This window comes from Fukomys damarensis, unplaced genomic scaffold (assembly GCF_012274545.1).
Source record: "Fukomys damarensis isolate Sample0158 unplaced genomic scaffold, DMR_v1.0_HiC HiC_scaffold_20, whole genome shotgun sequence".
NCBI classification, from domain to species: domain Eukaryota; kingdom Metazoa; phylum Chordata; class Mammalia; order Rodentia; family Bathyergidae; genus Fukomys; species Fukomys damarensis.
The window spans coordinates 43,307,740-43,323,742 of NW_022900932.1; the positions used below are offsets into that span (position 1 = coordinate 43,307,740).

The 16,003-nt window shown below is 38.0% G+C and overlaps 1 protein-coding gene across 1 annotated transcript in view; it reads left to right on the top strand.

The window, feature by feature from the left end:
• Plce1 (phospholipase C epsilon 1) overlaps window positions 1-16,003 on the top strand; it is a 226,551-nt gene that overhangs the window by 129,053 nt on the left and 81,495 nt on the right. Inside the window, 2 exon segments of the mRNA XM_033766342.1 lie at window positions 7,037-7,295; window positions 8,939-9,144. Of these exon segments, the coding sequence (XP_033622233.1) occupies window positions 7,037-7,295; window positions 8,939-9,144 (465 nt within the window).

A 16,003-nucleotide genomic window follows, 5' to 3' on the forward strand; every position in this document is an offset into this window, starting at 1 on the left:
AAAAAGAAAACAACTTTCACTCTAGGTTGATGTATCCTGAAAAACTATCTTTACAAACTGATGGAGAAATAAGATACTTTCACGTCAACGAATATCTGAGAAACTTCAGTAATACCAAACCAGCACTCCAAACAATTTTTTTAAATATCCTAAAAAGATAGTGAATAAAAAAAAAAAAAAAAAAAGAAAAAAGAAAACAACTTTCACCCTAGGTTGATGTATCCTGAAAAACTATCTTTACAAACTGATGGAGAAATAAGATACTTTCACGTCAACGAATATCTGAGAAACTTCAGTAATACCAAACCAGCACTCCAAACAATTTTTTTAAATATCCTAGAAAAAGATAGTGAAGGTCACAATTCCATGAGGCCCAACAGAGCAAATCCAATAGGCAAGAATTTAAAGGGGGAGGGAGAAAAATAAAAAAGAACCAACAACAAGAAAACAACATGACAATGATAAGTCAGTACATATCAGTTGTAACCATCAATGTCCATGACCTCAATTCACCAATCAAAAGAAATAGACTGGCAGAATGGATTAAGAAGCAAAATCCATCAATATGCTGTATACAAGAAACACACCTACTTGAAAAAGAAACTCATCAACTGAAAGTAATAGGATGGGCCAAGTCTTTGTAAATAGAGGAGGGTGGAGGGGATGAAGGGAGGGCAGAGGTATGGGGAAAAAATGAGAACCAAGATCTGTCATGTAAAGGTACAAGATCCCAATGATGAATGTAACTGTACTGTATATTTAAAAGGTACCAATAAACTCAATGAAAAAAAAAAAAGGAAGAAAGTAAAAGGATGGAAAACAGTTCTCCATGAACAGGAACCCAGAAAAAAGCAAGGGTAGCTATCTTATTTTCAGACAAAGCAAAGTTCAAACTAAAACTATAAGAGAGATAAAGAAGGTCACTACATCCTTGTACAGGGAACAGTCCAACAGGAAGAGATAACAATCATAAATATATATGCACCAAACACTAAAGCCCCCAACTATAGAAAACAAATATTAAGGGACATGAAAAACCAAATAATCACTAATACCATTGTAATGAGGGACCTCAATACCCCATTGTCACAAATAGACAGATCATCTAAACTAAAAGTCAACAGTGAAATACTAGAACTGAACCAAACTCTTGAACAAATGGACTTAATAGATGGCTATAGGGTGTTCCACCCCACAAATCAGAATACACATTTATTTCAGCTGCACTCAGATCATTCTCCAAAATAGACCACATGCTAACTCATAGAATATGTTTAAGTAAATGTAAAGGAATTGAAGTTATCTCATGTATATTATCAGACCATAATGCAATTAAACTGGAGATCAAAAACATAAGAAACCTTAAGAACTTTCACAATCACATGGAAATTGAATAACACTCTCCTGAACAACCAATGACTCATGGCAGAAATTGAAGAAGAAATTAGACAGTTTTTACAATTTAATGATAATGCCAGTACAACATACAGGAATATGGGATAAATGAAAGCAGTTTTACAAGGGAAATTCATAGCAGTGAATGCCCACACTAGGAAAACAGAGCAAGTGCAAATAAACAACCTAATGGTCAATCTTAAGCTCCTAGAAAAACAAGAGCAAGAGAAACCCTAAGCTCATACAAGGGAGGAAATTATAAAGATCTGAGCAGAAATCAATGCAATGGAGACTAAGAAAATGATACAAAACATCAACAAATTGAAGAGTTGGTTTTTTGAAAGAATAAATAAAATTGATAAACCCTTAGCCAACCTTATCAACAAAAGGAAAGAAAATGTTGAAATTCATTCAATTAGGAATGAAAATGTTGAAGTTACACCTGATCCAACAGAAATCCATAGATCATCAATACTTACTTTGGAGAACCCTGTACGCTAATAAAATGAACATAGAAGAAATGGACAGATTTCTAGATACATATGAATTACCACAGAAGATATAAAAATTCTAAACATGCCAGTTGTAATCAAATTGAAAATGTAATTAAAAATTTACCAACAAATGAAAGCCCAGGTCCTTATGGCTTCACTGCTGAATTCTCCAAGGTATTTAGAGAAGGACTAGTATCACTACTCTTTAAACTTTTCAATGAAATTGAAAAGGAAGCAATACTTCCAAATTCATTCCTGGAAGCAAGTGTTACTTTTTGTTTCCAAAGCCAGGGAAAGACCCAACCAAAAAAGAGGACTACAGGCCAACTTCCCTAATAAACATAGATACAAAAATCCTCAAGAAGATACCGGCCAACAGAATATAGAGGGTCATCAAGAAGATCATACTATACCCTGACTAAGTCAGACTTATCCCAGGGATGCAACAATGGTTCAACATATGTAAATCAATAAATATAATACACTATGTTAACAGAGTCAAGGACAAAAACCACCATATGATCACCTCAATAGATGCAGAAAAAGCATTCAACAAAATTCAACACCCATTCATGATAAAAAAAAAAACTGCAGAAAATTGGAATAGATGGTCTTTATCTCAATTTGATAAAAGCTATCTATGAAAAAACAACAGTAAAATCAGAAACAATACAAGGATGTCTGCTGTCACCATTTCTATTCAATATAGTTTTGGAAACAGCCAGAGGAACTAAACAAGAGAAAGAAATTAAAAAGTAAAGATAGGAAAGGAAGAAGTTAAACTGTCATTATTTGCTGACTCTATGATAAAGACCCCAGAAACTCCACCAAAAGACTTCTAGACTTGACAGATTCAGTAAAGTAGCTGGATACAAGGTAAACACTCAAAAATCAATAGCTTTCTTGTACACAAATAACAGACTCACTGAGAGTGAAATTAGGAGAGCAATCCCTTTCACATAGCATCCAAAAAAATGAAATATCTAGGAATCACTCTAACAAATGAAACAAAAGGCCTCCACACTGAGAACTACAACATTCTGAAAAAAGAGATTGAAGAGGATATAAGACAATGGAAAGACATCCCTTGTTCCTGGGTAGGAAGAATCAATATAGTGAAAATGGCCATACTTCCAAAACTGCTATATAGATTCAATTATTGAACCCTATGGAAATCCCAACAATATATTTGACAGAACTAGAAAAAACAATCCAAAAATTCCTTTGGAATCAGAAGAGACATAGAATAGCAAAAACAATTCTAGGCAACAGAGACATGGCAGCGGGTATCACAATCCCCAACTTGAAACTATATACAAAGCCACAGTGATAAAAACAGAATGAAATAGACCTGTGGATCAGTGGAACAGATTCGAAGATGCAGAAATGACTCCTGACATACTCAGCTACCCCATCTTTGACAAAGGAGCCAAACATCCTCACTGGAGGAAAGGTAGCTTCTTTAATAAATGGTGTTGGAAAAACTGTATTTCAACTTCTCTGGTTAAAACTAGACTCATATCTTTAACCATGCACGAAACTAAAATCCAAGTGGATTAAAGATATAAATATTAAACAGAAACACTAAACTTTCTGGAAGATAAATTAGGTAGAACTCTTGAAGATATCAGCGTAGGAAAAGACTTTATGAACAAATCCTCAGTAGCTTGGGAACTAGCACAAAGAATCAGCAACTGGGACTTATCTTTTTAAAAAGTTTCTGCACTGCCAGAGAAATCTCAAGCAGAGCTAAGGGACAACCCACAATGTGGGAAAAAAATTTACCAGCTGTTCCTCAAATAAAGGCCTACTATATAGAATATATAAAGAACTCAAAAAAATCAGACCCTCCCCCAAACATAAATACCCAATTCAAAAATAGACATCTCGAACAAACAGACATTTCTCAAAGAAGTAAAAGTAGCAAATAAACATATGAAAAAATGTTCAACGTCACTGATCATTCAAGAGATGCAGATGAAAACAACACTGTGATTCTACCTCACACCAGAAAGAATGGCTGCTATCAAGAAATCAACCAGATGCTACCACATGTGTTTCTCATGGGCCAACATGCCCCCTCCTGATGAGCACCATGGTAGAGGAAGTCACCCAGGGGCCGGTGGCTGGTTTTAAACTTGTATTGACTGTTGATACTTATTTACTGTATAAATATAATTTATCATTTGTACCATGACAAAAAAGAAGTCAACCAATAACAAATGCTGGTGAGGTTGTTGGGAGATAGAAACTCTTCTTCATTGTTGCTGGGAGTGCAAACTGGTGTAATCACTGTGGAAAATCAATGTGGAGATACCTCAAACAACTGCGATTAGAGCTCCCATTTGACCCAGCTATTCCTCTGCTGGGTATCTTCCAAAAGAATTGTAAGAATCATACCATAGTGATATATGTTCACCCATGTTTATAGTGGCACAGTTTGTAATGGCTAAAACTTGGAAACGGCCCAATTGCTCATCAACTGAAGGCTGGATAAAAATGATGACTTTTTTTAGAAAATGGAATACTACTCAGCCATAAAGAATGAGAAACTAGAGATATTTATAGCTAAGTGGATGCACATTGAGGCCATACTCTTAAGTGAAATTAATAAGTCACACATGTGTAAATACTGAATAGTTTCTCTGGTATGAAAAACTAAGTGTAAATAAGGATCAAAATGTATAATTGATCTTGTGTAATAGCAATAAAGGTCTAAAATAGTAGAGGAAGTGGGAGGGGGAGGGAAAAGAAAAAATATGTGAGAAGGAAAGACATGGAAACAATGTCTTTATAAACAGGGCAAGGTGGAGGGGATGAAGGGAGGGCAGGGGAATGGGAAAAAAATAAGAACCAAGATCTGTCATGTAAAGGTACAAGATCCCAATGATGAATATAACTGTACTGTATATCTAAAATGTATCAGTAAACTCAATAAAGAGAAAAAAGTTTAGAATACTGTGCTCAAGTTTTAGAAATTGTGAAAGGCTGGAAAGATAGAGACAATGAAACATCAGCACAGAGGATGGGAGAGAAACTAAACAATGTGCTGCCTAGCTGGTCTAGAATCTTCAGGAAAGATATTCTACATCTGTGAATTTTCCAGATAATTGTCACTTAGCCCTTTAAGCATCAAAAATCTTCTCAAAGAATTTTTAGCTAGTTGAAATGAAATCTTTCTCAAATGGATTACTCGCTGCCTTGCTTTTCTAAATGGAGAACTCTAAATGTAAAATGTAACATTTTCTTGATGACTCAGGTTCACTCACCATTGTGAAAATCAAATATTATCCTCTCCCTAGGCTTGTAGGGCTGATTAGATCAGAGGCACCCATTGGTGTACTTTTCTCAGCATCTTGACACACACTGTAAGAGTCAGTGTTTATTTGTAGTTCCCTCTGCCCCAACTGTGAATGCTGCTCTTGTCACTCTCAGCTCTTTTCTGAGGGTGCCTTTATCCACAGACCCTCTACCTCATTTCATTGTGTTGCCTATGGTTTTCCAACAACAGCTGGTAGAACTGTAGGAAAATGGGAATGAGTTCATTCTGACTGTGGGCTTTCTTTAAAATGGGTGTCTTATAATATCATTGGTGTTATCGCTTGTGTTTAGATGACCCCCAAAGCTTCGTGCTTTTTCAGAGATGGCTGAATCTAGAGTGCGTGATTGATTCCTGGTGGGGTTATACATGAAGGCATTATGATTAAGGGCATAAGTGCTACCTGCCTAAGTAGTCTGAATAAGATAAAAGGAGCAGAAAGACACTGTTAAGGTCCCTTACTGCTTCTGCTACTTTGTGTCTGCCATGTTGTTTCTCCTCTGTGTTGTCTGTTTGTCATCTCTGCCTTGAAGCAGCAGAGTATGAACTGAAACCTCTACAAACTGTGAGCTAAATAAACCTCTTTTCCTTTAAAAAAAAAAAAAAGAGAAAAAAAGAACTGTAGAGAAAGAACACCAGAGTCCCAACGAGGTCCCTTCTGGCAAAGAAGGAGGGTGGGCTCTGTGCTCCTCTAGGAATCCACTGGAGCCTCATCCACATTGTTCCTGTTTGTGTAAAACAGAGGAGTTGGTGACATGGCTATTTGTTATGTTGTATTTCTTTGTATTCTTTTAGTACCTCATATATCATATAATGATTTTTAATCCAGTCTGATCTAAGTCAAAATTTCAACCTCTCAGTTTGTAGTGTCTCACTATTCCCACATTGCACAGCCCAGCCAGGCTCAGGAACTTACAATGCAATAGGAGTCTCTGAAGATAAGGACAGAGGAGGGGAGGCAAGGAAGGAAAGAGGGAAAAGAGTGAAGGGAGCAAAGGTCCCTACTCTGCTGGAGCAATTATGCTCTGCCGTTGCTGTCCTCAGAAGCTGATGTGAGTGGTTTTGGTGTCTCCTAATTTCTCCCTGTAACTGTCCCCCTACCTTGTCCTACAGGGGCTTCCCACGATACGATTATCTGCCAGTACACCCTTCGGACAACCACTCAGTCCCCACTCCTCAGTCCCTAGTTCTAGAAGTCCTTCCTCCCAGTCTCTTTCTGGTAGGGTCATCTCTCTTGGCAGGTGGGCTTTTCAATGAAGTGCAGGGCCATCCATCTTCCAGGGTCCCCTCCAAACTCACAGGATCCACCAGCACATTGCCCTGTCAACTCTGCAAATGCAGGACATGTCAAGCAGGCAGTGCCACCACTGAGCTAAGTCCCCGGCCCCCAAGCCTCTTTTCTTGAGGTGAGAGTCACACACCGGGACAAGGGTCACTGTCTTCATAGAGTTCCCTTGAAGCCTGGGTGCTTGGGCAACCGTCCACCTTCTCACATGAGCCTTTCCAGTTTTCTCCAAGGAAGTTTTCCTTACCTGCCTACACGGATTCCTTTCCTCAGTGTGGGCCGAAGGAGGATGAGAGAGCAGGGAAGGCTGAGCTGTTTTAGGACACACCCATGTCGATGTGACACCTCACTTTAGAAAGAGGAGTACAGTGTTACCTGTTGATATCAGCAGTTTTAAAATAGGGAAAGTCCCGTTTAACATCCTACTATGCAAATAATACTTTGAGACAAGGTTTCCCTAAATGGGCTGGTGGCTTAATGTTAAAGCTTGATTCAATAAAAAGCAGTTCGCTCATCTAAAATAATGTCATGTACTTGCAACAGGTCTAGAAAAGTTCTAAAGATGTGGCAGTTCATGGAGCAGTCTGACATCGAGACCATGAGAAGCCTAAAGGATGCTATGGCTCAGCACGAGTCTTCCTTGGAGTACCAGAAGGTGGTGACACGGGCCCTGCACATCCCTGGCTGCAGGGTGGTTCCGTTCTGTGGGGTGTTTCTAAAGGAGCTCTGTGAAGTGCTGGATGGAGCCTCGGGCCTCATGAAGCTTTGCCCACAGTATAATTCCCAAGAGGAGACCTTAGAGGTGAGGCCTTTCCTAATCACCAGGTTCCGAGGAGCCATTGTTTCCACTGTCTTATCAGGCCCCGTCAGTACTCATGAACAAGATAAGAGATCTCTTACTGAGCCTAGGGTGGTCCTTGTGATGTTGTTTCTGGGCAGCAAGTAGGTTCTTACAAGTTCTGAAGAAATGTGCCAACTGCTGCTGTTTGGGCTCATCCGTGTTATGTTAGGTTCAATGTGATAGTGTATAAATACAAATGGAAGGGATGTTGTTTTCTTTTTATTTTAAAGGTTCACAGTTTTTACTCCTACTGGGTATGCCTAGATGCAAAGGAATAAAGTCAACTGAAAATATTAACTTTCTCAAATCAATGGCAGAAATAATGGGGGAAGGGCGGGGTCAACACTGCCTTCTTCTCCTGCTTTCAGAAAGACGCTGAGGAAACCTGTGCCTTGTCTGAAACTATGCTCCAGGTTCCTGCTTCAGGGGCCCATACTCTAGACCCACAGCTACTTATTTCTAGGTGGAAAGGATGGTATAAACTTTGACTCAGGGCACTGGGCTTTAGAGAAAAGGGGCAATGAGCAGCTGGAAGGAAAATATAAAGAAACCTCCCTCTGATGTGCTTAAAAATGAAAGCGGAGACTTAAAGGAATTCTATGGAGATTTCGGAGAGTCCCATACTCAGAAGTCCCGCATCCAAATATAGGATCATTCTCATCATGATGACTGCACTCTTTTCTACCCTTCCTCCCATGTGCACACATGCAGACACACCCTTTCTCACAGTTGACAGACTTTCCTAAATCTCAGGTATTTTCATGTCACCTGCAGACATAGGCATCAATGATAACAGGAAGATGGAGTCCCAGATGAGTGAGTATAGGCAACAACACTGTCTACCATCTCTTGGACATAGCAGCTGGGATAAAGTAAAAGAAATGAAAGAGAAAGCTTACATGAAGCCTCCCACACTCTGTACACACAAGCCTTCTCATGTCAAGGAAGAGGGCTCCACCAAGAAGCTTAAAAACTACCAAGAAGCCAGGCGTGGTGGCACACGCCTGTAATCCCAGCACTCCGGAGGCTGAGGCAGGAGGATCGCTGTGAGTTCGAGACCAGCCTGGGCTACATAGTGAGTTTCAGGTCAGTCCCGACTACATAGTGAGACCCTGTCAAAAAAAAAAAAAAGCTACCAAGAAGTCATGGTCTCACTGTAGGATATAAGGGCAACATAGCAAAAAGTTACCTTTCCTTAATGTTTTCACTAGGCTCCCTGTAATTTTATCTCATTTCTTAGGGTATTTTATCATAATTTTTCTCAATTTTCACTACAAGAATAAAATAACTCTGCAACTCCTCTATAAGTAGCTAATATTTTCCCTAGGAAGCCCTGAGATAATATTACTTCTTGTGTTTTAAATTCTAAGTGCAGTGTTGATTCCTAGTGAACTAAAATTATTTCAGTGAAAACAAGTGTAAGTTTTGATATTTCATGTGATGAAGTGAAGAAAAATGTTTTTCCTGGAGATTCTGGCTTTTTTCCAATAAAATAGGCATAAATGCTTGTTATTTATTGCTTTTGTGATTTCGTTTTCCTAGCCAAGTAGGCTGTGCAGCCATACTAAGTTGCAATAGCAATTTCTCCAAATATTTTTCTGTAGTTTGTAGCCGATTACAGTGGACAAGATAATTTCTTGCAACGAGTAGGACAGAATGGCTTAAAGAATTCAGAGAAAGAATCCACTGTCAACAGCATCTTTCAGATCATCAGAAGCTGCAGTCGAAGTCTGGAGGCAGAGGAGGACGACAGCCTCAGTGAAGGGGACAGCTCTAGGAAAAATTCCTTGAAGGATAAAGCTCGATGGCCGTAAGTTTTGCAAAGTGAAAGGGAAGAACCCACTTTTCTTGCTGTTGTCTAACACTTTTGTCTTTAAGCCATGCTTCCTTATGTTCAAACAGTACCGTCTTTGAATTAGGATTTGTTTTTCTTATTTTGCTCCTTTGTTCTAAAATTACTGCTCACAGTTGAACTCTTGCCATCTGTTATCCCTTTTTTAAAATAAGATGTGATTTATTATTTTGTAAAATTACTTTTAACTGATGCATCAAAACATAAAAATTCACGTACTAGTTGAATACTTGTTCTTTAGAAAACACACACCTAAGGCCACCTTGCCACTTCTAAAACTAACAAATTCAATTTCAGGATTAGAACTAAGATCTTTTATTGATTTTATAGTTTTTATTAATCCCTGGGGTGACGGGCTGGCCTTTGATTTAGTAGGTCTGAGGTGATACCCAGAAACCACTAGTTCTAGCAGCTCCATTCAGATTCTGGGTGATTCTAAGTCAAAAGGTCCAAGGATCTCACAATGAGAAGCACTGCTGTGCACTGTGAGGTATGTTAAAGTCAGCCCTGCTCATACAATGGATCTGATACTTTGCAGTTGTCCTAAAACTGTTTGTCAGCAGGCATAGCTGTCTAGCCAGCCATGCTTACCTAGAGCTGAGTAAAAGGAGAAGACTCAGTGGGCTTGGAGCTTCCTCTCCTTTCTTCAAGCCTAACCTCAAATGGCAGAGCCTTGCCTGGGAATTGGAAAAGTGATCCTTTCAAATCACCCAAACCATTAGGTCTATTGGCTTTGGTATTTTTACCTGTGAAAGGTTTGTAGTCAGTACATGAGTCCTACTCTACAGTTGTCTTGGAGTCCTTATACATGTATATGTACATTTGCAAGAATTGCTGTTTGTTTTGCAAAGCTTGTTCTGGTTTTGTGTGTGTGTGTCTGTGTGTCTGTCTTTCTGTCTGTCTCTATGTGCACACTACATTGGGAAAGAAAACAGTATTTTAAGAAAATAATTTATTTGGAGTTGTGCTGGATCCTTATAATTCATTATAAATACAGTAATGAACATCCTGTTTATGAATCCATAATGCTATCATGTTTTAAGGAAGTAAAGTTAAATTCCAGATTCCTCTAAGGCCTTTGGGCTTTCTTCCGAACATCACTTCCTAGTTCATTCCCTCACAGTGGAATCAAAGATTAACTGTTACTGTCCTTACCATAGTGTCTGAGGACTAATATTCAAATATCTCAGCAATATATTTCAGCAGTTCTTTTGTTATTATTTTAGTTTATCTCAAATCAGAATATTTGTATATTTTCTCACTAACAGATTAGGGGCAATCTATACTTAGTGGACCTTCTACAAGAAGTATGTGTGCACAGGAGGCATCTCATAGCTATTTAAATTTTTAATCTCTATGTATCCTATCTACCTATCTCTATAGGTATCTATGTGCATACCTATCTCCTTCCAAAAAATATATGTAGATGCTTATAAGAATAAACATGAATAAACTGAGGAAAATAAGGAAAAGGAAAATAATGAGAGTAGGAAAAAAACATTAAAAATTTACACTCTACAATCTGTAGGGGGACTAAACTTTGTTCTGAGATTCTTAGTGGCCAAAGGAAAACAAATTTTGCAATGTTTATAAGAAAAATCAAACAGATGTTTGAGAGACATATGCTTTTTCCTCCTACTGAGATCTGGCTGAAAATCCTACTATTAAAGGCATATCATCCATGAATAGATAAAATAATGAATTTCAAACGGCATTTTAATATCAACCTTCATTTGGGGCCTGGTGTGGTTGTGTGTGTTATATAAGGATATCAACTAAAAAATACCTGTAGGAATTCCACCTTTGACTGACTTCCAGAGACCTAGACTCCGAACTTTATTTTTACCTTCTTTTCCTTTTCCCTGAGGTCCTCCAAGTGATAAATTTCTCCAATCACTCTCATTAAATTTTTATTTCCAATTTTCTGTTTATTCCCTTGTCCTCTTTCTCTAATCATTTTATCGTCTATATCCTAAGATTATTCTTTCCCATTGCACATTTTTCAGATCCCATTGTAAGCAATCATAGCAGGGTGAAAAAATACAAAAGTGTAAATATTTATGTGACTTTGATATGAAATCATATTGAAATCCTCACTTTGAGACCTTTGTTTGTCACCCCAAGTAACTGCCACTCTGAAAGGAACCTCTGAACACACATGGGGGAAGGTGTTTAGTAGAATTCACTGAAACCTCAGATAGGCAAGCAGTGTTTCTATAACCATCTGCCTAGATTTAGAAATTCTATTCTGATTCAGAACCCCACATTAAAGTATCCAGTTCAGGGTTGTGTGTGGCAAAGTGACAAGTAGATCCTGAAGACCAGAGAAAAGAAGCTTTATTGATCTGGTGGAAACAAAGCTCCTTAAACAATAAGCTCCAGCCTCTGTTCATGTCGTAACTACCAACCCTGGGGAAATTACAGCAAAAAAAGATGGCTGGGTATGGCCGCATACACCTGCAATCTCAGCACTCTGAGAGACTGAGGTAGGAAGATCATGGGTTCAAGCCCAGCCTGAGCAACTTAACAAGACTTCATCTCATAATAAAAAAATAAAATAAAAAGGAAGTTGTGGATGTAGCTCAGTACAAAGACCCTGTATTTATTTCCCAGTACTACCCCCCAAATTTTTTTTAATTTAAAAGGACAATTTCCTAGTCCTTTGGTTTACTCAGCCTGCAGGGTGCTTTTGTGACTCCTCTCAAAGCTGTCAGCTACTCCTGTCAGAAACCTGCTGAAAATACTCACAGAAACCGCAGAAAAGTGATCGTACAAGGTTCAAGAGCTCAGCAAAGGAATAGAGTTGAAACTATCTCAAAGTGTGAATGGGATCTTAAGGTAAACTTGTCCGACCTCTGCACACAGGAGGAAGCTGTGCTGAGAGAAATGAAGTCATGATTGGCCTCAGTAATAGCAGGGACAGGACATGGGCTCAACCGAAGGGAAGGGCCCTGTGTTCTATAGTAGTTAAAGTATTTCTTTTCACTGGAGAGGGTCTAAGCCTCAGCTTGTCTTCATGTCTTCTTTAGGAAAATCTGAATTTTAAAACATTCCAGTTAGGGCCAGGGATTTAGCTCAGTGGTTCCGCTGCCTGCTTCACAAGCACAAGGTCCTGAGTTCAATCCCTGGTACCAAAAAAACCAAAAAAACTAATAAAACATTCCAGTTATATTTGACATAGCCTATAAAGCTCATTTATGATAACTTTTTTAAATTTATGAGCACAAAGAATAAATAAGCTGCGCCTATGTAGATACATTTAAGTCATGGAGAAATAAGAGTTGCATGACAACCCATTGTTGGTAAGTGGAAATTAAGAATATTAAGGTGTAGATATAAAAGGCATGCGAATCTCTTATAGTAGTGACCACTAAAGGGGCGTCCCTCAGTTTTGCTGTCCTTACGTACTAGAAAAATCTGTATTTTGTACCCTCACCATCCAAACTACCCTAGAGACTTGCTGGAAAGTAATGTAACCCCACAGGATTAGAAAATAAGAGAGTTAAACAGAAGAAAGAAGAGTACTGTATCTGAAAAAAGATCCTAGTTACCAGGATTAACTATCTCGGCACACATGGTCATATAATATAATAAAATGATAGGAAATTAATCATTTTTCTTCCAAGGGAGATGATGTAAATGAATCCCAATCTTATAAACACCCACCTCATAACATCCTTTGTGTACAGCAGACTGCTACGTTTCAGCCAGGTCCTTAACATGGTTCCCCCTTCCCAGCTTTGCTGCAGATGCCAGAGACCTCTATTTCTCTCTGATGCCATCTCATTGACCAAAACCTGAGCCTAGTCCCGCTTCTGTGACTTATAAAGAGAGCCATTTTCCCACTATTTATATAAGATTCAATTTATGGTGTGTTAGATATTTATAAAATGCTTCTGCTGAGTTCCAGCCAATGGAAAGCAGAAATGTTCAGTATGAGAAGCAGTGTATTGCACCTTAGTATCAGCATGTGAAAAGTTAGGGTTGAAAGAAGATGTTTTTTAAAGTGTACTATAAATCATGATCACAATACATTTCAGTGGAGTTGCATGGTCTTACCACTTTAGATTCTGTCAAATAAAAACATTATGATGTGTCCTCATTCACCTAATTCATCAAATGTAGCATCATGTGGGCCAGAGATGTAGCTCAGGGTCCCCATGCCTGCCTCGTAAGCGCAAGGTCCTGAGTTTGATTCCCGGTACCAAAAATAAGTAGCATTATGCAACTTCTAGCTCTTCCTCATTGCCAAAATGAACATGAAAGGTAAATATTTTGAATTGCTTCGGGACAGCGAGGCAGCCATGTCAGAACAACTAAAGATGCTCATGAAAGAAAACTTCCAGAACTGCCTCAGAAAGTGGCAAGATAAGTGTATTCAAAGTGAGAGAGGGAGATTAATGGCAATGTGTCTTTTACTATAATACATTTTTTTAAAATTTAAACATTAGCCTTATTTTTTATCTTATCTTGGTTTATTTCTCACTTCTGTCACAGTTTGAACTAGGACACCAGTTTGTCAGAGAAGCAGTATTTCTGTGGGTGATTTTGTTCTGTAATACTTTCTGAACACAATTCCGATAGTAATATTATAATAATCATTATTATAATTATATAATAATGGCAACATTTTTGTGAATCTTTTTGTAAAATCATGGCTGATTTTACTGACTCCACTTTTTAAAAAAGCATTATCCTAATTATTTTATATACATTAAATTATATAATCTTTGCAACATTTTTATTTACTCAAGAGCTCATAAGCTGGCAGGGCTGGAATTTAAATTTAGGCAAGTTGTCTCCAAAGTCCACATGGTACTCAGATATAATTTAGAAACTGCTTCTAGTTAAAAAAGGTGTTATGTTAATTAAAAGCATGAATTTTCCAGAAGAGAGTTTTTTGAAACATTAGATCTTTATTACAGGAAACAGCTGTAGCAAGTCATGTAGGACAGATGATTTTCTTTATTTTGAAGCATTAATTTTAGGCATATTTATCACTTGATGAATCATGTTAAATTTGTCAAAAGTAATGGATTCTTCCAAAGAAAACATATAACCAGGTTGATGAATAGCCCTTTGCAGCTAATATAATATTTCATCAAGAAACATTAAAAAAAGTCTAGCTGTCAACTTATGATTTCTAACTAAAGCATACTGTAGAAGCTCTTCACAGATAGAATAAAAACTTTCTTCTATTTTCATTCATTGGTCCTCTCCCTAAGGCAAGTGACCTAAGTGTTAACACTGTACTTTCTTTGCTGGCTGACCCCATCTCTGATCTCTGGTTAACATTATTTGGTTCCTAAATAACTCTTAATATCCCACCTTAATCCTTTTTGTCAACCCACAGAAAATTCTCTCCTGAGAGAAGCAGGCACAGAACTGCATAAAATTCATTCTATCAACTAAGAGACCAAAGCTACTAGTAGTTTCCTGCTTGAAATGAACTTATTTTATTACAAACAATTGTCAATTTTATTTTGGAAATTAGTCCCTGGAATAATGCTTTTTAATGGAATTATTACCATCTGGTATTAGTTCTTTTTATATTCTAAAATCAAAGTGACGCCAGGAAAGACAGTGTCCCCTCTCTCTTAGCTTACATCATCTCTGAGAGGCAGAAACAGGCTCCAGAAAAGCTGCATAATTTTTCTATCCAGATGCTGTTTTTCATAATGCATGCAATTTTTCACTGGAAACTGCTTGATTTCTCTTAGAACATAATTTTAATGTAATCTAGGAAATAGTGTTTGTCTTGCTAAATTAAAATCAGAAGTTCCATGTCTAAATTAATATACATTGTGTTTTAATAAGAGCTAATACTCACCAACCAAATCCTTTTTTGTTGTTAAAACAACAAGTGTGACATGAAGAATGTGGAAATGGTCCCGGAGGAAAAATTTGGAAGTGGCCTCCAAAGAAAGCCCCTCCAAGGGAAACAGCCAGGCTGATTTAGCTTCAAGAAGAGGAAGTGAGGAAGAAATGGAAGGAACAAACCCTAGTCTCCCTATTATTTAATTACAGTGGTGTACTTTACTGAGCCAGGCACTGTGCTGGTTTCCAAGTGTTGCCTTCTGGATCTTCACCATGACGCCCTGAAATAAACACATTGTCTTTTTTGCCATTGAACAGATAAGTGAAATGAGGCTCAGAAAGTTTGAATATTTTGACCAGTTCACTGAGCAAACAGGTGGTAGAGCTGAACATTAAGCCCAGGATGGCTCCAGAGGATATGTTCCTAATCACCACACTAGCAATTTAAAACAATTGTGTGGATGAATACAAGCATGGTTTTCCACTGTTACTAAGAGCAGTTTTAGAGGGATAGAGCTAAGTTACATAAGAAAGATTTCCTTTTTTTTCATTATGAAATGTAGCATTAAGAGAAGTGCATAATGCCAGGTGTGCTGGTAGATGTCTATGTTCCTGACTTCTTGGTTCAGTAAGGCAGGAGAACCACAAGTTCAAGACCAGACAGGGCAACTTAGTGAGACTGTCTCAGAAAAAAAAAGGCCAAGGGTACAGCTCTGAGATGCATACTTGCCCAGCATGCATAAGGCCCTGGGCTTAATTCTTAGCTCTGGGGGAAAAAAGTGCATAAAATATTATACATTTGCACCCAGATCTTGACTTCTAATTACATCTAATAACGTTAAAATGAAGCAGGATTCTACTGCCTGCCTCACAATCACAAGCTCCTGAGTTTGATCCCTAGCACCAAAAAAAAGAAAAAGAAGCAAGGTTTCTTGGAGAGATGACTGATTCTACGTCTGGGCAGGAATTTCTTTTTTTTTTTTTTTTTTTTTTTTTTTTT